The 23,029-nt window shown below is 53.4% G+C and overlaps 1 protein-coding gene across 1 annotated transcript; it reads left to right on the forward strand.

The window, feature by feature from the left end:
• The first annotated feature begins 1,445 nt into the window (after positions 1–1,445).
• On the forward strand, positions 1,446–19,448 carry LOC128820923 (olfactory receptor 14J1-like). Its single transcript, XM_054001764.1, has 3 exons — positions 1,446–1,561; positions 16,187–17,046; positions 19,404–19,448. Exons 2-3 carry the CDS (start codon positions 16,210–16,212, stop codon positions 19,446–19,448), a joined length of 882 nt encoding a protein of 293 aa, XP_053857739.1. The 5' UTR covers positions 1,446–1,561; positions 16,187–16,209.
• Positions 19,449–23,029: the final 3,581 nt, after the last annotated feature.

Genomic DNA, 23,029 nt, shown 5'->3' on the forward strand with positions numbered 1-23,029 from the left:
TGTCACAATGGTCTCCATGATTCCGGACGGAAAGGATGGAGGCTTGGTTCTACGAGGTTCCATGATGTCACAATGGTCTCCTCGGTTCTGGATTGGGACAATGGAGCCGTGGTTCCACTGACTTCCATGATGTCACAATGGTCTTTTCACTTCTGGAGGGTAACAATGGAGCCTTGGTTCTACGACGTTCCTGGATTTCACAATGGTCTCATTCGTTCTGGACGGTAACAATGGAGCCTCAGTTCCACGAGCTTCCATGATGTCACAGTGGTCTCCTTGCTTCTGCAGGGTAACAATGGAGCCTAGGTTCCAGTAGGTTCCATGATGTCACAATGGTCTCCTTTTTTCCGGACGGAAGGAATGGATCCTTGGCTCCACGAGGTTCCATCATGTCACAATGGTCTTTTTAATTCTGGACGGTAACAATGGGGGCTTGGTTCCATGAGGTTCCATGATGTCACAATGGTCTCCATGATTCCGGACGGAAAGGATGGAGGCTTGGTTCTACGAGGTTCCATGATGTCACAATGGTCTCCTCGGTTCTGGATTGGGACAATGGAGCCGTGGTTCCACTGACTTCCATGATGTCACAATGGTCTTTTCACTTCTGGAGGGTAACAATGGAGCCTTGGTTCTACGACGTTCCTGGATTTCACAATGGTCTCATTCGTTCTGGACGGTAACAATGGAGCCTCAGTTCCACGAGCTTCCATGATGTCACAGTGGTCTCCTTGCTTCTGCAGGGTAACAATGGAGCCTTGGTTCCAGTAGGTTCCATGATGTCACAATGGTCTCTTTAACTCTGGACAGTAACAATGGAGGCTTGGTTCCAAGAGGCTCAATGATGTCACAATGTTCTCGTAGATTTTCGGCAGTAGCAATGGAGCATTGGTCCCACCAGGTTCCATGATGTCACAATGGTCTCCTCGGTTCTGGACTGTTAAGAACGGAGCCTTGGTACCACGAGGTTCCATGATGTCACAATAGTCTCCTCAGTTCTGGAGGGTAACAATGGAGCATGGCTTCCACGAGCTTCCATGATGTCTCAATGGTCTCTTTGGTTCTGGACAGTAACAATGGGGGCTTGGTTCCACTAGGTTCCATGATGTCACAATGGTCTCCTTGGTTCTGGACCGTAACAATGGAGCCTCGGTTCCACGAGGTTCCATGATGTCACAATGGTCTCTTTGGTTCTGGACGGTAACAATGGAGCCTTGGTTCCACGAGGTTCCATGATGTTACAATTGCCTTCTTGGCTCTCGAGGCTTCACAATGGAGCCTTGGTTTCACGAGGGTCCATGTTGTCAAAATTTTATTTTTAGTTTTGGAGGGTAACAATGGAGCCTTGGTTCCACAAATTTCCATGATTTCCGAGCCGTGGGGGCTTTTAGCCACTCCGCACGAAGCTCGGATAGCTGGTACATCTGAGGGTCCACCGGAAGAACGGGAGGGACACTCGGGCTGCTGAAATCCTGCTCGTTTATTGAAGGGTCGCAGAAGGGGCAGACAGGGAGACAACGAAGCAGAAGGGAGGCAGATTCCGAGAGCCCCGAAGGGTGGGGTGAGGATTCTTTTACTGCGTAGGGGTAGGAGGGTTTAGCATTCGAGGATACAATCGGGAGAAGGCTAAAGGGAGGGGAAATATAACATTAACCAATGGGGAAAAGGGAAAGGAGTGTTCTTGGTGGAAGATCTAAAGGGAAAACGTGGAACAGAGAAGATTCTAGGCTAAGGGGCAGACTTGAACTATAACTGACAGGACAGGGGGAGGGTACAATTCTCTTCCAAAAGGGGGTGGAGACCTCATACAACTGCTGTTTCCCATGGCAACCCTAGACTGCCTTCCCCAACCCCTCCTCCTACAGCCTTGGATGGGGGGAATGGCGGGGTAGGGGTAGGGACAGAATCTGATTGATTGTCAGCCATAAAGGGTCTTGATTTTCATATCTATTCCAACTGCATGAGGAGGTTCTTGGATTCAGTGTCAATTGGAGACTGCACTTATCAATGTATTAACAGGGAAAAAAAAACTAAACAGGACCTAAAAAATATTTTCTCTTTTTTTTTTTTTTTTTTTTAAATATATTGTATTCACTTGGAATAGGCTTCTGAAATCTGTCTAATCAACCAGAAAAGATTTGAACACTTAAATTATTCCCAGAGGCTTGGCTTGTTAAGGTGTTCTGAATGTTAATGAGCCCTGAGGCACTGAATTCCTGAACTGAAGAGCTGAAGGCTGAACAAGCCTCTGGAGCAGTAAAATTCAGCAGCAGCCTCCAAGGTGCTGAGGATGTCAGCAGCCCCCACTGAGGCCATCCCTGCCCAGAGACCGTGGGGGAATGGGCAGACAAGGAGAGCGTCCCTGGGGCTGGGGCAGCAGAACTCAGAGGCACCAGCGGCTCCAGCTGGGAAATGGAGCGTGGAATGGGGCTGTGAAATTCTGCCTGGGCTGTGCCAAGCAGGACACACAAGCCCTGACCCCCATCCACTAAAAAACTCTTTCAAGAGACATTTGAAAGGAATTACAATTACTTGTGTCCTCGGAGTTGGACTCACTGGAGAAATACCAACAAGAGATTCTCAGGAGCTCCAAACAATAAAACTGTGAGGAGGGGTCAGGGTATAGAGTGACTTCCCCAGTGACCTCATACAGCTGCTGTGATGTCACACGGCCCCCTGGGATTTCACACAGCCTCCTGTGATGCCGCAAATCGTCCTCTGATGTCACACAGTCCCTGTGATGTCACACGGCCATCCCATGATGTCACACAGCCACTGTGATGTCACTGGCCAGTCTGGGATGTCACACAGCCAACTCTATTATGTCACACAGCCCCTGTGACATCACAGAGGCACCTGAGGTGTCACACAGCCCCCTGTGATGTCCCACAGCCAGTTCTGTGATGTCACACAGCCCCCTGTGATGTGACAAAGCCAACTCTACTATGTCACATGTTCCCCTGTGATGTCACACAGCCCCCTGTGATGTCACACAGCCCCTGTGATGTCACACAACCTTGGCTCAGTGCTGGGCAGCCCCAGCACAGTCCCAGCAGTGGCCTCTCCCTCCTGCCCCGTCCCTCAGCCGGTGCCGCCCTTGCAGCGCTGGGCCTTGGCTTCCTCTTCTCCCCGGGCATCCCCTGCCACCTGCCCGCCCAGGGTGTCCTGGGGAGCTGCTGCCCCTGAGCCAGGGGCTCTGCTCTGCTGCCCTGGGCACCCCGGGGCTCCCAAAACACCCCACGGCCAGGCCGGGCCCAGAGTGTCACAATGTCCCCTTGGTTCCATCGGGCCCCGCAGGGTCACAGTGCTCCCTGCGCTCCCTGAGGCCCCACATCACCCAGCCCAGGCCATTGCCGTGGTTCCAATCCCTCCCAGTATGATCCCAATGACTCCCAGTCACCCTAACCCCCAACCCAAACCCCCTCCCAGCACCACAAATGACCCCAATAGCCACCCCAAGGGGTGCCCCTGTTCCTGTCACCCCAGGCCACGAGAGTTTAATTAGAGCTTCTTCCAATAGTCCAGAAATGGACCCCTTTTCCAATAATCCAGTCTTTGCTGCAGGTGCCCCCCCCGCAAAAAGGCGGGGGCAGAGCCTTTCTCCGTGGCTCAGAAGTTTTCTTCTGCTTCTGCGCAGAGGGAGCCTCCTCCTCCTCCTCCTCCTCCTCCTGCAGCGTGTGAGCCGCGCCTCCACGCCCCTTCGGAGGGTGCGGGGCCGCTCCCGGCGGAGGCGGAGACGCCGCTCCGCCCGCCGGTTTCCCCGCCTGCAGCCGTGCCTCCTCCTCCTCCTGCCCATTCGGAGCTGGGAGACGCACCCGCCGCTGAGAGCCGGCCTGAAGCCACCTCGGCAGGGGCGGAGACGCCGCCCGCAGCGGCCCCCGCGCCGGCCCCGCTGGTCCCGGCTGCCCCGCCGCCTCCCGCGGCTTTCGCCGGGTCGCCAGGCGCTGCCAGCAGCAACAGCAGCGAGCAGCAGCAGCCCGGGGCCGCGTTGGAGCGGACCCCGCCGACTCCAATCAGCCCGGGGTCCCCTCCCAGCCTGTTCTCTGCTGCTGGCGCTCCTCGGCAGCTCCTTGCAGCTGCCGCGAAAGTGAAAGTGATGAAGTTTAGTGCCTTTCCGGGGAACCGTGTTTTTCTTGGTCCAGTTCTTGCTTGGGTGGGGGATTCTCGCCGGAGCTCGAGGCCCCTCGCCCCTCCCGCTCACGTTTGGGGGGCAGGGGGGATGAGTTCTGGGAATGCAGCCGCTGGTCTTGTGCCCGGAGAGCGTGGGGGTGCTGCGGCCAGGGGTCAGAGAGCTGCGTGCTGGCCCAACCGGCACACTCACAGTTCTGTATTTAATCTCATCCCAGTGCCAGACTCATCTTGCCTCAGACCCAATCCCAACCCCAGCCCTAAAGCCAATCCCATGTCTAGCCTTAGCCCCAATCCCAGCTCTAACCCAAATCTTAGCCCCAACTCCAACCCCAGCCCCAATTCCAGCCCCTTCCTAAATCCTCATCCCAAATCAAATCCCAGGTTCAGCCCTTCTGGGGGCTTGGGGGTGTCTCTGTCCCTCTGACCCCGATGATGTTTGGGCAGGGTCACACCAGGGCTGAGAGGGGCAGAGACCCCCCTGGCCTCCTCAGGGATGAGAAGGTCGGAGAGCCCCCCCAGCCCCGAGCACCCTCAGCAGTGAGAGGGAGAGAAAGCCCCTGGTCCCCAGCCCTGCACAAGCATTCCCTGAGGCCAGAGGGATGGAGAGACCCCGAGTATCCCCCAGGGTGAAGGGACAGAGACCCCTGAGCATTCCCTGGGCTGAGAGGGACAGAGAATCCCTGGAGCACCCCTGGCACAGGGGTGAGAGGGAGAGAGAACCCCCAGGCATTCCCTGGGGTGAGAATGATGGAGACACCCTGGGAAATGGCCTGGGGTGACAGGGACAGAGACACTGCCTAGGGAATGGCCTGGGGTGACAGGGGCAGGGACAACCCCCCCAAGCCCCTCCCAAGCATCACCCAGGGCGAGAGGCACAGAGACTCCTCAAGCATCCCCTGGGCACTAGACAAAATAAACTCGGCAGAAATCAAACTTAAGGCTACATAAAGTGCCTTGAGGAATATTTGCTCTTCCCACAAGTCACTTGTGATGGAAACGCAGACAAATCCCAAACATGAAGAAATCTACAACAGAAGCAATTCTGTGGCAATTCCAAATTTCATTGGTTCCTGCACAGCTCCAGCTCAGCTGCTGGCAGGTTCCGAGAAAAGAAAAGTGGAAATTCGGCCCAATACAGATTATTAAAAGGAAGGGAAAGCTCAGTGTATCTGTCAAAAAGGTGACAGGGACAAAGAAAATAATGATTCTCACATTTGGCAAAGCCCCCAAGCCTGTGAATTTGGGAGTTATTTGGGAATTTAACTTCTTGAGCTGGGCTTCTTGTAGGACTTGAGTAGCCTTGTTTTCCTCACCTTGTGGTGAATGCTCCTTGTCAGTCTTGCTGATATCATTTGCTCCCTTTCCTCCAGTGATTTGAACAAACTTTTCAAGGAAGGACAACAAAATATTTTCTTTACACTGGCCAGCCACAAGAGCCATTTTCCTCATAAGTTCTCCCATAAGTCGCTCAGAGGAAGCTGCGTCCAAGTTTCCTGGAGTTCCTCCAGAAAGAGCCAGAACCTGCTCAGAGGAGGGAACCATGCTGTTGTCAAAGGCACTTGGTGTCAGACAACACTGCCCTGAACTCACTGTGCCAAAATAATATCACAATCTGACACCGTTGAGCAGGACGGGAACAGAGAACTCCAGATCAGAAGGCAAAGAAAATGAACTCTCTCCTTTATTTCAAATGCACCCCTCTATATATAGAGAACACTGAGAAGACTAATTTCATTGGTCTTAGAATAAAAACATCCCACACCATTGGTGTGCAGTGAATGACGCACAGAGGCAGAACATATCTATAAACAATGTGAATAACAAGATAGATTAGGGAATTATTTACATTCTTTCCCACCTGCTTCTCAGGCTGTCGCCTGGTTAGAAAACCTTTCTCTTTCTCTCTGACTGAGCTGAGAATACCCACAACAATCTGGTTAATAAAATTGTTAGAGAGATGCCTCTGCCCAAATTAAGGTGCTAAGGAGACCGAATCCAAAGTGGATTTTATTGAACAATAAATATGAGGTAGAGAGAGAGATGGAAGGAAGGAGAAATGGGGGGAGAGCAAGGGAGTGACAGGGACAGAGACCTCCCCTGGGGCAGGGCAAGTGTGACATTGTCCCCTGTGTGTGTGGCCCTCCCGGGGTGGGGGTTTTACACCAGAGGCAGTTTGGGTAAGGGGGGTGGTGTTCACCCCCCACCCCGAGCAGGAATTGCCTCACTGTTTCAGGTGACAATGTAAGATGTAACCAAAAGTATGTTTTCAGTCACCATCTTCATGAACTGCTATAAACAGGTGGGGCAGTGTTCTTTATCTCTTCCATGACTCAGCCCTGCTAACGCCCTCCAGGGGCCATCTTCTGTTAATGGGCCATTGAGTGTCACTGCAGGACTGATAAAATTACATCATCCCATTGTGGGATGCTCCGCCCAGGGGGAGGAACCAAGCATTCCTACCTGGATATAATCTCACCCTTGCAACACCAGGAGTACCTTGCCTACTGGATTCCCAGAGGACAAGAGCTCCATAACCACCACTGGACCTTCAGAGGAAGACCAGACCTTTCTACAGGATCCCTGCTTTGACAGAATCACGTTCATCACTCCAACAGGACTGCAGCCACCATTTCATCAGACGGCTACCACCACCCTGACCAGTGGTGTGTCAGGTTATATCCTGACTCTGTCCGTGTAAGCCAGGGTTTCTGTATCATTGCTTTGATTTTAATTTCTTATTAAATTGTAATTCTGGCTTAGCCTCTCCCCCTGGTTTGTCCTCAAACCAGTACAAAACTCAACGTGCTTATCCCTTGTTTTCCTCCCAAAACAGAATTTCCCATCCTCAAACCTTGGCTAGATGGAGGAGAAGGTTGCGAAGAAGAGAAAGGTGCCCAGGGACAACCAGGCAGGTGAGGAGGAAGTCAGTGCCCCTTTCCCCCTTTCTCCTGCTCCATCTCCCAGCCCAGCACGGCCCCCAGCTGCAGGACAGCCCCGCTGCCGACGCCGTCCTGCCGGGAATGCACTGGGGGGATCTCCTTCCCCTTCCCTCTGGCCCGGAGGCAAATCCCATCCTCTCCTTGTCCTTCCTCCCCCAGACCAGGAGCTGAGGATGGAGACTAGGGAGGACAAATCCCCACAGCAGAACCACATGGCAGAGGCTGTTTTGAGTAGCTTCATGGCACAGGAATCCAATGGGAAGGAAAAGCCCCAGAGATTCCACAGGAGGAGGGGCTGCAAAGCCAGCCCAGGGTGCTCTGAGGAGGGAAGACCCACCCTGTGCCAGGAAGGTGGGCAGAGCTTCAGCCAGAGCTCGGAGCTGCTGGTCCATGAGCAGCTTCATGATGGGGAGAAGCCCTACAAGTGCCTGGAGTGTGGGAAGAGCTTCAGGCGGAGCTCCCACCTGATCTGCCACCAGATGATCCACACCGGGGAATGGCCCTACGAGTGTGGGGAGTGTGGGAAGGGCTTCAGCTGCAGATCCAACCTCATCATCCATCAACGCATCCATACTGGGGAGAGGCCCTACGAGTGTCCTGAGTGTCAGAAGAGGTTTCACACCAGCTCAGATCTCCTCTGCCACCAGCGGAGTCACACAGAGGAGAGGCCATTCCACTGCCCTGACTGCGGGAAGAGCTTTAAGCGCAACTCCCACCTCGTCAGGCACCGGCAGATCCACACTGGGGAGAGGCCCTACGAGTGCCCCACATGTGGGAAGAGGTTTGAGACCAGCTCCAATCTCCTCCTGCATGAGCGGATTCACACCGAGGAGAGGCCCTTCCGCTGCCCTGACTGCCAGAAGGGCTTCAAGCACAACTCCACACTTGTCAGGCACCGGCGCATCCACACTGGGGAGAGGCCCTGCGAGTGTCCCTAGTGTGGGAAGAACTTCCCCCAGAGCTTTAACTTGACCAGAAAGCAGTGGAGTCACCGGTAAGGGAAGCCCTGCAAATGCCCCAACTCCAGGAAGAGCTTCATGCACCGCTCCAGCTTCATCTCCCACTGGAGAACCCACACTGGGAAGAGCCCTGGTGACCCATGTTCCCTGTGATCCATGCTGGGAAGACACCTGTACCTTCTCCTGCCCCTGCCAATGGCATTATGTGGGAGTGAAGAACATGGAGGTCTGGCCATGGCCCTGTCATGACATTCACTCCCACCTCAGGTCATTGCCAGGGGCAGGAAAGGGACTCTCTCTCTCTGTCCCTGAGGAGAAGGGTGTCCTTTCCAGGCAGGAGGAAATACGTGGCTGGGAAGGGACAGTTGGTGGTGATGTAGTTTTCCCTGTAAATAGTTTTTCTTATCCCTTCTATTATCAATATTGTTTCTGTTCCTGTTTGTTCCTTGTCTCATTGATATTCCAAGTAAATTGTTCTTATCCCAGTCCAGGATCTTTGCCTTTTGTGCTTTCCATGGGAGGTGGGAGGGCAGCGAGCGGCAGCGCGGTTTAGTGGGAGCAGGAAATTGGGGAATCCCATTCCTGAACCCCGGCCCGTGGAAAGCGAGCATCCCAGCTGGTGCCAGCCTTGGTGGCCACGGCAACAGCCTTGGGAGAGGGTCCCTGTCTGGGGCTGTGGGAACCTCTTCACTCTGGTGCCCAGGGACAGGAGTGGAGGGAGCAGCTGCAGCTGAGTCAGGGCAGGCTCGGGTTGGATCTCAGGAAAAGGTTTTTGCCCAGAGGCTGCTGGGGCACTGCCCAGGCTGCCCAGGGAAGGGTCACAGCTCCAGGGCTCTCTGAGCTCCAGCAGCGTTTGGACAGCGCTGCCAGGCCCAGGCTGGCATTGTTGGGGTGTCCTATGCAGGGCCAGCAGTTGGACTCGAGGATCCTGATGGGTCCCTCCCAGCTCAGCCAATTCTGTGGCTCTGGGATCCCATGAACCTGGGGATGGGACTGCCAATGGTTGCCATGGCAACGGGCTCTGGCTCCAGGCCTGAGCTGGTGTCCATGGCAACCACCCCTGGCATGGGGTCTCCATGGAGCTGCCCAGGGACTGACCATAGCAACAGGGGATGGGGATGGTTGCCATGGAAACTGATCATAGCAACAGGGACTGGTGATGGCTGCCATGGAAACTGAAGATAGCAATAGGGGCTGGTGATGGTTGCCGTGGAGACTGACCATAGCAACAGGGACTGGTGATGGTTGCCATGGAAACTGAAGATAGCAACAGGGGCTGGTGATGGTTGCCGTGGAGACTGACAATAGCAACATGGGGTGATGGTGGTTGCCATGGAAACTGACGATAGAAACAGGGGATGTGATGGTTGCCATGGAAACTGACCACAGCAACTTGGGGTGATGATGGTTGCCATGGAAACTGACCATAGCAACATGGGGTGATGATGGTTGCCATGGAAACTGACCATAGCAACAGGACGTGGTGATGGTTGCCATTGAAACTGACCATAGCAACGGGGCTGGTGATGGTTGCCATGGAAACTGACCATAGCAACAGGGACTGGTGATGGTTGCCATGGAAACTGACTATAGCCATGGGTCCTGGTGATGATTGCCATGGAAAATGACTATAGCAACAGGGGGTGGTGATGGTTGCCATGGAAAGAGACCATAGCAAATGGGGTGGTGATGATGGTTGCCATGGAAACTGACCATAGCAATGGATCCTGGTGATGGTTGCCATGGAAACTGACCATAGCAGCAGGGACTGGTGATGGTTGCCATGGATACTGAACACAGCAACGGGTCCTGGTGATGTTTGCCTGCTAAGGATCAGATTTGTCACATGCCCTCAGAGGGGTTCCATGGGGATTTTCCAAGAGTCTCCCGGCTGTTCAGGAGCTGGAATGTCATAGGCAGAGACAGGGGCTCCATGGAGACCTCCCACGGGTTTCTGGGGATGGTCAAGGGCCGTGTGGTCAGAGGCAGTCACAGCCATTCCATGGTGACATCCCAGGGCACCTTGGGCTGCTCAGGCACCGATCTGTCACAGGCAGTCACGGGGGCTCCACGGTGACATCCCAGGAGTCCCCAGGCTGCCAAAGAGCCAGGATGGCACAGGCAATCACAGGGGTTCCCGTCATGGGCAGAGTGGGAGCTTCAGACAAAAGATTTATTTCTTTATTGGAGAAACTTCTGCTGAGTCATGAGATGGAGAAATGACACCCAGCAGCCGCCATGTAGCCTCAAACCACTGCAGGACCCGAGAGAGGAGACTGGGAGTGACTGGATCCAATCCCGGCCCCAAAATTTGTCAAAGGTGTAAAAGATTGGACAGGTGGAATAGGACCTTAATGCAATTTGTCCCACAGGATTACTGGAATTAATTCCATTATTCCATTAATGATGGAATACCAGAAATATTTATATAAATACAGCTCTGTTGATTCTGATCATGATTAGACAGAAGGATCTTAACCATAGTTATTTACTCCACAGTCCAGAAGCTATAACAATTATTCTAATATTGTGCTCTGGGAACCAATTTTGAAGTCAACAGGGCCTTGCTGGAGTTCTTTGAGCCCAGTGCAGGCAGAGCCTCCTGCTCCAGCAGGAACTGCCTTTCCTGTGCCAGGAGCAGGGCAGGTCCCGCTGCAGGAAAAGCCCCAGGCCAGCCCCAGCCCAGGGAAGGCCTCGGGCACAAGGGCAGAGTGCCGTGCTGGGAGCTGTGCCAGGGAGAGCCTGAGGCACCAAAGGCACCTTGGCAGCAGCAGCTGCTTGCAGGGCATGGCCAGAAGCCTCCCTTGGCAAGCCGGCCTGGTGGCCAGCACTGCAGAGCTGCTGCCTCAGGGCTCATTTCTGGCTGGGCTCTGGAAAGCCTCTTCTGCTCCAGGAGCCTGACAGGGAAGCCATTGGCCCCAGCACCTTGGGGACAAGATCTTAATGACAAAACTCTACATGGCAGCAGAGACAAAGCAGGGGCAGAGGAAAGGGGAGAGCCAGGCCCAGGGGACAGGGCTGCAATGGTGATGGCTGTGAGGTCACAGCCCCTGCAGCAGCCTGGCTGCCCTCAGCAGACATTCTGGCCAGAAGTGCTGTGAGGGCACCCAGCACATCAGAGAACCCACACAACAGGAATTCCATCCTTGGGGAGGGGACGGGGTTTCCCTGGGTCAGGCTGCACAAAGCTCCTGCTCTTGGAGCATTCCTGGGATGAGGCATCCACTTCTCTGGAAAAACAGTTGCAGTTTTCTGCCACTCTCATCATTGTAAAATATTTCCTCCTTCTAACAAATGAAAATCAACCTTCATTCAGTTTAGAGAGATTGACCCTTCTTCTGTCACTGCAAGTTTTGGGAGAAAATAACTTTGATCACAGTTTCCATTTTCATAGACCTTGGAGAGGACCCAAAAATCTCCCAAGATGGGGTTTGGAGGCCTCATCACATAATCAGCAGGTAGAGGCTGCGGGCTCTGGGCTCAGTGGTGTGGAGACTGAGGACAGAACAGGAGAAGCCTGGGAGGGATTGAAGGGTGGTTTCAGAGAGGCTGGAGCTTTTCTTCATAGAGGACATAAGCATGAGAAGGAAATAAAGACTCCAAGTACAGCTGGGGAGGCCCAGACTGGACACCAGGAGAAAGGAATTTCCCTCCCAGGGCAGGGCTGTGGTGCAACACGTCCCCAGAAGGAGCCTGGAGCAGCCCAAGGCTTTGTGTGGCCAGGCAGGGGCAGGCAGGAGGCAGAGCTGTCAGCAAAGGAAGGGGCCAGCCAGGTGGGGCAGCCGGGGGATGAGGACAGCCTGCAGGGACAGAGGCGCAGGGCAGGGACACCGTAGGACAGCCTGGGCTGCAGAGGGCACAGGCATGTGCAGCAGCTGCAAGGCCCTGACAGAGCCAACCTGTGCAGCACTTTGGCCGTGGCTGCTGGCCCTGGCTCCAGGAGGGGACAAGTGACCCTTGCAGGCCTGGGGCCTCATTGCCTCCTTGTCCCTGCTCAGCAGTCACACACAGACACACAAACAGAAATTTAGAATAGGCAGGAAACAAACATGGATGCAGAAGATTGAGTAGGATAGGAGAGACTGTGGAGATCAAGTACCAGGACCAGCCAGCAAAGTCCACTGAGAATCCCCTTCTGCCCATGCAATCCTGGAATGGTTTAGATGGGAAGAGTTCTGCAGTGCTCATCTCATCCAAACCCTGCGATGAGCAGGGACATCTTTCAGCAGATCAGGTTGTTCAGAGCCCTGTCCCAGCTGGACTTGAATGTTTCCAGGGATGGGGCATTGACCACCTCCATGGGAACCTGTACTGCTTTATCACCAACCTCATCATCAAAAATTATCTGTTCTTATCTTAACCTCCCTTCCTTTAGTTTAAAACCCCTCCCCTTTGTCCTGTTGTGACAGGCCCTACTAAAACCTTTGTCCACCCTTGTATTTCCAATGAGCCAGGTTGCCATGGCAACTGCCAGGACAGGTGACCCAGGTGTCACAGCCAGTGAGGGTTGCCATGGAAACAGTGCCCAGCACGGCCCCTTTCTGTCTGGCTGACCTGGCCTTTGGCCCTGGCACTGCCCTTTGCTGCTGGTTCCGCGGCGCCTGAGCGGCCAGCGCGGCACAGGGCAGGTGGCCGTGGCACAAGGCCCCAGCACGGGATCCCCTCTGGCTCTGGGCACTGACAGCAGCCCTGAGCAAGGGGCCCAGGGCAGGTTTCCATGGCACCAAACTAAGGAACGGATCCCTGTGGCCGTGGCCGTGGCACCTGGCGGCACCAACGAGTGTCACTGCAATTGTACCTCCTTGGAGGCAGCTTGGTCTTGGCACACCCTTGAGGAGGGTGTTTGTTTTTAGTGGGAAACTTGGGAGATTTAGATTGCTTAAAAAAAGAAGAAGAAAACCCTTCTTTGGCTGTGTGCAATGAGTTCTCCAAGCAAAGCAGGCCCCAGATGAGGAAGGAGAGGCAAGATGGGTTGGGGAATGTGGCGCAAGGTTGTCCCCACTGGGTCACATCTCAAGGCACAGCTTCTCTGAGCAGGCCAGACCTTCTTAAGAGAATCCCTGGATCACTATGAATCACTGAATACTGCAATCACCTCTGCTAGAAAGAGAACAGTAATGAAATATACCCTTTAAAATAGGAATAAATATTTCTTAGAAGCTCTTTGAAATAGTTCTCCATAACTGTAGTAGGAAAGTTTATTGATGAACTGCACCAGGCCAGAGGGAAATCAAGGCAGAGCCATAGCTTACCCGGACTTGCTTGATCCTTATGAGCCCCATGGAGCCCTCATTTGGAGCTGAGCCCTGGCACCTCAGGGCCCGAGAGGAGATTGCACAAACCTTTCCAAGAGTCCAAGTCAGATGAAAATCCCAAAGGGTCTCAAAGCATTAATGGGACCCACTGAGGTCCATCCCTAACACAGGCTCCTCATGGACCCCTTGGAGGAGAGAACTGGAGGCCAGGATGGCACAAAAACCTCTCAGACACTCAAAATAGCACAAAAAAACTCTCAGTATGGAAAGGAAAATCCAAAGTACCTTAAAAATCTTGAGTATCTCAAAGCATTACTGAGCCCCACTGAGAGTCAATGCAAAACTCTCAAGGGACTCGTTAAAGTAGATAATTGGGGCCATGATTGCACAAACCTCTCACAGAGTCTGCATCTAAAGGGAAACACCAAGTAACTTAAAATAACTGAGTACTTTGAAGCATTAATGAGCCCCACTGAGTGCTGTTCCTGACAAAGCCTCTCCAGGGACTTATTACATCAGATAATTGGAGGCCACAATTGCACAAAGCTCTCAGAGACTCCAAGGCAAAAGCCAAAGCCAAAGTCCTTTGGAAAACCTGCAGTCCCAGGGAGCATTGTGGAGCCCCCAGGGCCATTCCTGAGCAAGGCTCCCCAGGGACTCATTCCAGCAGATCCTTGAGGCCACTGGGATGTGGGCTAGGGGGGGATGCTGAGGGCAGGACAAGGGGCTGACAGTGGCCAGCCTGGCTGGGGCTGTGCCAGGAGGCCCCAGTGCCTCAGGACAAGGTGTCTCCTCACAGCCCTTGGTGGCACAGACCCTGCTGTGCCCCAGGCCACCAGGACTTGGCTTCTCTTTGTCCCCACCTGTCATCAGTGCCTCCAGTTCTCTGCTCTGGCTGGAGCCTGGGGACACTTTCTCAGTTGTGTCCCTCAGTGGGAGCCATTAAAAGTCAAAGAAACTTTGGAGTTGGATTCTGACTTGGACTTCTGGAGAGGTTTCTGCAGCTCCCTCTCAGGGCCTGATGTTCAGGGCCTGAGCACAAAGCCCCAGAGGGTCATTCAAGTCCTTGTGCTGTGTCTGTGCTGCTGAGCTGGGCCAGGCTCCTGGCACAGAGGGTGAGCCTGGCAACCAAGCAGAGCTTCAAAAGCACATTTCTCTGGATGAGCAGCTCTTCTCCCAGCCCAGCAGGGCTGGGGCACTGCCTGCAGCCAGCCCGGGCACAGCCCAGAGGCACAGAGAGCTTCAATCAGTCAGGGCTGGGAAGGTGCTGAGAAGTGCCTGGGGCAGAATCACTGCCAGCCCTTGGCACAGGAACCTCTGGCTGCAGGACAAGGCAGCTGCAGCTCCTGCAGTGATCTCCTCAAGCTGGAACATCCCAATGCCCACAGACCCTGTGAGTACAACTCTGACTCTTTCTGGTGCAGGCCAGGTGAAATGCTCATGAAGCTCTGACATGCTGAGGGGTTTGGATCTCTCATAAAATATTTCCAAGACAAGGATTTTGATAAAAATGAGGAAATTTCTAAAGTTTTGGCATTCAATTTCCTAGTGTTGCAGAATGGCAAGGAGGGGGGATAAATATTAAACATTGATTATGAATTATTAATTATGCATTTTGAAAAGCACCTGAGACATCTGAACTGTTACTTTTAGTGATCAATAGGTTCACAGGAGATCCCTAATGTGCTTTCAGCCACTCTGCCCATGGACAGCAGCAGCATCACCTCTGCTGGAGCCATCAGGCTCAGTCTGAGCTGTCCTTTCTCCAAGCTGCAAACAGAAGCTGCCCCCAGCCAGTGCCCTGCAAACAGGCAGGGTTCTGTCAGGCCAAGGAGAGTGCACAGAGATTTGGGGTCTCTGAGTGCTGGCACGGAGAGATCAGGTACAGGGAAACACCTGCAGGAGGAAAATCTCCAGGAAGCAGAGAGGAGATCAGGCAAGGAGAGAGAACAAAACCGATTAGTGCTGTGGCAGGCAGAGTTTAGAGATGTGCAGAGGATCCCCTCCAGTGCAGCCCCTCCCTCTGCACAAGCCCCCTCCCTCCTGTGCCCCCAGCCAAGCCTCTGCCCTCAGGGCCGGGGCTCCAAGGCATGCAGCCCCTCCTGTGCAGGCAGAGCTGCAGCAGAGCCATGGGGCAGCTCTGCAGCCCCGGGCCCAGTTCCCTCTGCAGGGCACAGGGCTGGGAGCAGCTGCCCGGCACTGGGGGCTCTGGCAGGGGGCACAGCTGGCTCAGGGTGACACAGCTGTCCCCAGGGCCCGGCTCTGGGCAATGCTGGCAGTGCAGCCAGGGAAGGAGCTACATCTCCCTTCATCCAATGCCATCAGAAGGATTCTTGGAAGTCTCCCTGAGATTTCAGTCCAAGATGGGAACTCCAATCCAGGATGCAAACCTGTCCTAGAGCATCTCTGAATTATAAGATTGATGGGGAAAGACAGAGGTGTTGTGACACTGAAAATGCTGCTGGGTTGGTGAAATGAGCAATGTGAGTCCTTGGCTACAAATGTGGAGCTGGGCTGTGGCTGTGGGCTGGGCTCCATCTGCTCTCCACTGTACCTGGGTTTTTTTTTAGGGAAAATGTGGGAAACTGATCAACCTCCCCCAGAGAAAGGTTAAAGCCCAGAGAAACTCGGAACAGGTGAGAAGGACAGACCATCTCCCCTCACTCTCCACTCTCCACTTTCACAGAACTTGCTCTGTTCTCCCTGACAGCAGCAGAAATGCTGAGGGTTTCTGATATCCAAGAACACCAGGACAAATATAGGGGAGCTTATGAAGAAAACCCCAGAACTCTTGAACACAGAAGTGTGTCTCTGTATTCCTGGGGAGGGTGTATGGGAAATGGCTTTGATTTTGGTTACAGGTATCTCCTCTAACTCTTCCCTGTCCTTTCACCATGAACAGGTCCCCCTGTGCAGCCACAGCAAATGTCCAACAGCAGCTCCATCAGCCACTTCCTCCTGCTGGCACTGGCAGACACGCGGCAGCTGCAGCTCCTGCACTTCTGCCTCTTGCTGGGCATCTCCCTGGCTGCCCTCCTGGGCAACGGCCTCATCATCAGCGCCGGAGCCTGCGGCCACCACCTGCACACGCCCATGTTCTTCTTCCTGCTCAACCTGGCCCTCAGCCACCTGGGCTCCATCTGCACCACTGTCCCCAAAGCCATGCACAATTCCCTCTGGGACACCAGCACCATCTCCTACACAGGATGTGCTGCTCAGCTCTTTTACATTATGTTCTTCATCTCAGCAGAGCTTGCCCTCCTGACCATCATGTGCTATGACTGCTACGTGTCCATCTGCAAACCCCTGCACTACGGGACCCTCCTGGGCAGCAGAGCTTGTGCCCACATGGCAGCAGCTGCCTGGGCCAGTGCCTTTCTCAATGCTCTCATGCACACGGCCAATACATTTTCCCTGCCCCTGTGCCATGGCAATGCCCTGGGCCAGTTCTTCTGTGAAATCCCCCAGATCCTCAAGCTCTCCTGCTCATACTTCTACCTCAGGGAACTCGGCGTTTCTGTTTTCACTACCTTCTTAGCTTTTGGCTGTTTGGTGTTCATTGTTTTCTCCTATGTGCAGATCTTCAGGGCTGTGCTGAGGATCCCCTCTGAGCAGGGACAGCCCAAATCCTTTTCCATCTGCCTCCCTCACCTGGCCGTCCTCTTTCTCAGCACTGGCACATTTACCTACCTGAAGCCCCTCTCCATTTCCTCCCCATCCCTGGATCTGGCAGTGTCAGTTCTGTACTCAGTGGTGCCTCCAGCCCTGAACCCCCTCATCTACAGCCTGAGGAACCGGGAGCTCAAGGCTGCAACTGTGGAGACTGATCACTGGACCAATTCAGAAACAGTAGACTTATGGCCTATTTCTGCAAATCATTTGTAATAAAATTCATCTTTGATATTTCATGTTGGGTTTTGAGGTTGGTTTCTTCTTTTTATTCCTCTGATTTGGTTTTTTAACGTTGTCCACAAAGAAATGCCATTGCTTGTGCCATTTTTCATTTTGTTTCTCTCCACCTTTGCTGAGGCTTCAGATTGTGTCAATGAGGAGCTGTGCCCTCAGCCACTTTAAATGAACGAAAGCATCTCCCAGCAGAGTTTTCCAGAGTTTTCACTGGAGATCCAGCTTTTGTTGCCTTCTCTGGAGCTGCAGCAGCAATGTCTGTGTGCAGAGCTGGGGGCAGATCAGTGCTGGCACAGCAGCTGTGCCCAGCAGCAGCAGCAGCACTTGGTGTTGCCAGTGCTGCTCCCGTGGCCCTGCCCCGCTGCCCTGGTGGCCCTGGTGTTGCTGCAGGGCCTGAGTGCTCTCGGGGCCGGGCACAGTCCTGGGGGTGGCAGTGCCGGGGCTGCAGCAGGGACAGGCCATGGGCACTGCTGGGGCAGCGCTGACGCCTCAGGCCAGGGCCTGGGGGCTCCAGGCTCCTTGCCCAGGCTCTCTCAAGAACACGGCCAGGCCAATGCTCAGCATAGAAAACCCCCGTCAGCAGCCCCAGGCTGGCCGTGGGCAGGCTGGGGGCAAACAGCACGGCTGGTGCTCTGCCAGGGCCCTGGGGGAGACGGGAAGGAGCAGCAGAGCAGGGGCTGATCCATCCCCAGTGCGCTGGACAGCCCAGGGCAGCGTCCCAGAGCGTCCTCATGGAGCTGCCAACAACATCCCCCCTCTGCAGCCCTGGCCTCTCCCCCAGCTCACACAGGTGCCCCATCCTTGCAGGCACAGACACGGCAGCACTGGCTCAGGAGCCCTTGTTTGCACTGCACACAGCAGGTGGGAGCACCCCCGTGCTGCTGCTGTGGGGACATGAACCTGAGAGAGCACAAATGCCATCAGCCCCTGGGGCCAGGAAGGGCTGGGGGATGCCAGGGAAACCACTAAATTGGGGGCCCAGAACTGGACACAGCACTCGAGGTGCTGCCCAACCAGTGCCCAGTACAGGGGAAGAATCACTGCCCTGCTCCTGCTGGCCACACCATTCCTGATCCAGGCCAGGAGCCGTTGGCCTTCTTGGCCACCTGGGCACACTGCTGGATCATGTCCAGCCTGCTGTCCATCAGTGCCCCCAGGTCCCTTTCTGCCTGGCTGCTGTCCAGCTGCTCTGTCCCCAGCCTGTAGCTCTGCAGGGGTTTTTGTGGCCAAAGTGCAGGACCTGGCACTTGGTCTTGTTAAACCTCACCTTGTTGGACCTGGATCCAGCCTGTCCAGGTCCCTCTGCAGAGCCCTCCTACCCTCCAGCACATCCACACTCACACCCAGCTTGGTGTCATCTGCAAATTTCCTGATGGTGGATTCAGTCCCCTCATGCAGATCATCAATGCAGACATTGAAATCCACGCTGGCTGGCTCTGATCCCTCGGCCATCCTGTGGGTGCCCTGTGATGGCACTCAGGGTGCTCTGTTCCAGAACCTTGCCGGGCACCAAGGTCAGGCTGACAGGCCTGCAGTTCCCCAGATCCTCCTTCCAGCCCTTCTTGGGGATGGGCTCACACTGGCACCTCCAGTCCTCTGGGGCCTCCCTGGTGAGCCAGGACTGATGAGAAATGATGGAGAGCAGCTTGCGGAGCTCATCCACCAGCTCCCTCATGCCCCTAGGATGGATCCCATCTGGTGCCAGAGACACCTGTGAGCATCTGAGTGGCTCAGCAGGTCCCCAGCTGCTCCCTCCTGGATTCCAGGGAGCTGTTCTGCTCCCTGTCCCCATCCACCAGCTCAGGAGAACACTTGTCCTGAGCATGACCTGTCCTAATGTTGAAAACTGGGGCAAAGAAGGCGTTAAGCAGCTCAGCTTTTCCTTATCTTTATTTTTAAAACACTTGTTATTCTTTTTCACAGAAGTGGCCAGCTTAAGCTCTAATTGACCTTTCACCACTCTGCTTTCTGCACGACCTAACAACATCCTGAAAGATTTCCTGACATGCCTGATCTTCTGTCCAAAGTTGATGCACCCTCTTTTTTCCTGAGTTCCCACAAAAGCTCCATGCACAGACAGAACAGTCCATTTTCCTCGCTGGCTCAACTTCGGCACAGAGGGACAGGCTGCTCCTTCCCCCTTAGGATTTCTTTCTTGAGATGTGTCCATCCTTCCTGGACCTCTTTGTTTTTAAGGGCTGTTTCCCTGAAAGAATCAGTACTTGATTCGCTACTCTCCAAATCTGCATCCTGAGTAAGCCCAGGTCTGCCCTCCGTAATTCCTGTGTAGAAGTTTGGTTGATGCCCCTCCTTCTTTCACAGAACATTGAAAACTTGATTATTTCATGGTCACTGCCCCAGGCAGCCTCTGAGCACCACATTTGCCACCAGCCCTTCTCTGTTTGTGAACAGCAGGAGACAGAGCTTTCCTTGGGAGTGGGAGTTACCAAAAATTCGGTAAAACAGAAAACTCCTTAACCCCAATGTAACATTAGGAAGCAGCATTCTTTATTCAGCTGGATGCACGGGGGAGAGCTCCTCCCAAAGCCAAGCATGCTGAGTGCAGGAAAGTTTCTGTTCATATTCTGTATTTTGCACACATATTCATTGATTGTCTGGGACTAAACACACAGATGATAATCATTTCCCCAAAATCATGAACACATTTCCCCTCCCCTTTTGCATGCATTTTTCTGTCCTGGGGGGTCTCTCTGGTGGTCCCTGGTGGTCGTGGACCCCAATGTTCCCGTCAGCCTGGCTGAGCTGGCAGGACACTGAGGCTGGTGAATTTCAGTTCCCCTCCTCACACAATGGGCATTGTGTGGTTTCCATAGGCCCGGGGTTTTGCAGAACGAGCATTGTGTGTGCTCAGCAGGTGGAGACAATTTATCATCTGGGAACATGAGGTCACAGAGTGGGATATGACATCACAGAGTGGGTTATGTGAGGTCATCACACAACTATGGTATCATAGGCTGTCTCTGTGACATCACAGAGTCAGCTGTGACATCACAGGCCAGAGGCATGACATCACAGAGCAGGCTATGACATCACAGAACAGGCTGTGACATTAGAGACCAGCTGTGTGACATTAGAGAAATGTAGAGGAATTTCTCATGGAACTAGGGCATGATATCCTTGATGGCATTTCTTTGCAGGAACTGGACAACCCTGGCCTGCAGATTACGGAGATACTTTAGTTACTTTAGAAGAATTTAGGACATCCTTGGAAAGACAATAAGCTTTGTATGAATACAATAGTCTATGCTGGATGCTGAAAATTGTCACGTACTATAACCTGATCAGATGCTTGTAGTATAACAGCCAATCAATAAGTGACTTGTAGATGTAATCATATGACCTTAACCAATGAATGTTAATTAGCTATTGTATGATGTAAGGCAGTAGGGTATAAAATATGGATAAATTAGACCATAAAGGAGGAGGACATGCAGCCATAGTGGTTTGAGTGTCATTACTCCGGCCGGCTCTCCGTGGGACCCTCTTCATACTGGCACCATGAACAGGGACTCCTTTGCTTAAATGCGGATCACTTAAATGCAGAAGGCTCCCAAGCATCACGTAAGCACCTGATTTGGGAGCTGGAGAGCTGGAGGCAGGAGAGGCCTGGTAGGCAAACGCAAGAGCAGAGTCCAGAGCTTGAGCGGCCGATCAAGCCCCTGCCAAGGTGAGACCACGATGGAATTAGACGCGGCAGTTAAATTACTGACAACTATCCTCTCAAAGAGAGGTGAGGACACCATAGAAGAAGTAGTAATAGCCCTAATAAAATGGGCATGTAAAAAAGGAAAGCTTTCTGAACCTGCCTTGCTCTTTAGTGAATCTGAGTGCAAGAGGTAGGAAACTACCTCCGGGACATCAGGATAGAAGGTGGAAAATATGGAAAAGAAGCAAGGGAGTTAGGAGTTACTTGGAAATCTATCACCAATACTTCAGAGACTATGAAAGCTGAGAAAAAGGTAGCTGCCGCAGCCATTGAGGATTTGGGAGGCAATGTGAATGGAACAAAGCAACAAGTTCCTTTCAAGCCATCACGTCTCGCTAACTTTTTTGGAGTTGGAAAGGTCCCCATGAAAGGAATCTCTGCCCCTGCTTGCTCTAATTTGCAAGAGTTGCTAAATAATCCATCACAAAAAGAGGAGGTTGCCCCATCAGAGTCTGCTGCAGCTGGTCAAAAATGAGAAAAAGTAACTGATCCCCCTTCAAGAGAAGCCAGAGATATGGAAGCAGTGCCTGAAGCAGCAGAAATAGAAGAAATTCCTGAGGCGGTGGGTGATGCAAGGCCGAAAAAGGCAGCTTCAGCTTGCGGGCAGAAAGGAGAAGAAAAGAATGCTGCCCTTCCCTGTGCCCTCCTTTGCCTGACATAGCATCAGACCAATCTATGCTGTCGGCTGAGTCCGAGGGAGAGGAAAAAGATAGAGTTAGAAGGTCAAAGCGCTCTGAATCTAAGTACAAAGCTAAAAAATCGGATTCTAATGACTCAATTCAAGAAGTGTTAAAGAAATTAGCAGAATTATCCATATGGCAGGAACAACTGGAAAAACAAACAGAGACTGTGTCAGTGCTAAAGACTATTCCGACACCCCTTTCCGTCCCAGTCCCTGTGACACCCCCTGTGGAGCCGACTGCTCCACCGATGCCCGGATGCCTTGCAATACCCCCGCAGGCACCAAGGCCGGAAAAAGATCCAATTCAACAGCAATGGTCGGGTGTGATTCGAGATGCTATCATAGAAGGTGAATGGCAGGTGTCGTGGTTTGACATGGAAGTGAATTTTTTCAAGAAGTTGGGTCAAACCAGTCAATGGTCTGGTTTGGATATTGACACCTGGAGTGACCACTGAAGGTATGGACACGCCTCTGTAGAACACAGGGGGTTAAAAGCAAGAACTCCCAGGGGAACTGTCTCTTTGGTTCCGGTTGTCAGAGAGTGCAGACTCTCCCCTGCCCAGCCTTAGGCTGGGTGCGGGAGGGGAAGCCACGCGGCCTTGTCCAGGTAGGCCGAGGGGCTGAGGGTCTGGAACCGAGCCAGCTCCTGGACGGAAGGGTGGAGAGAAGCGGAGATGCCTTTGTTCCCCCCCCACAGAGGGAAAGAGACAGAGAGCCTGACGGCACCTGGAAATTTGCCGGCAGAGGAGAAGGAGAAAGGGGGGGAATGATGCCCAGTGTGGGAGCTGCGAGTTCTGGGCAGAGATTTCAGCTGTCCAGGGAGTCTGAACTTTTAACCCTTTCCAAGAAATGAGGGCTTTGTAAAATATTACTCCTCCTCAATTTGTAGTGGAAGAGAGACAGTCCGGGACCTGAGATGTTAGAAGAAATTTTTAGGTAGGAGGAGATGATGGAGTAGCTTTTGGCTGGACTTTTCTTGTTAGCCATAGACTGAGCCAAACACTCCTGCAATAGAGACTGCATTTTAGGAGGATGCAGTGGTGACCCAAGGAGACCTCCTTCAGCAACCAACAGCACAGGAATGGCAAGAACAGAGGAAAGCTGAGGAGGGAATGGTGATACCCTCTGTCTTCAGGAAGAAGATGATCTCTGTTCCTAGACCCTTGGCCCCAGGGGAAAATGGGGGGGACTGTAGTCCCAAGATGAGAAGCTGAACTGTTGTCTCTTTTGCTCCATAGCAAAGCATCCTTAAAGGAGCCCTATGGGCAGTCTGTCCATGCACGATGGTGAGAGCACTGTGACATGGAAAGGAGAGTGTCACACTGGCAGATTTTCTCCAGGCGGTTGCCATGTGTGACATGGAAACACAGGAGGTGGCAATTGTGTTTCCTGGGACCGGGGAGGGGGGGGGGGGTGTGGGGTCTATGGCG

The sequence above is a fragment of the Vidua macroura genome, chromosome 32 (genome assembly GCF_024509145.1).
Source record: "Vidua macroura isolate BioBank_ID:100142 chromosome 32, ASM2450914v1, whole genome shotgun sequence".
NCBI lineage: Eukaryota > Metazoa > Chordata > Aves > Passeriformes > Viduidae > Vidua > Vidua macroura.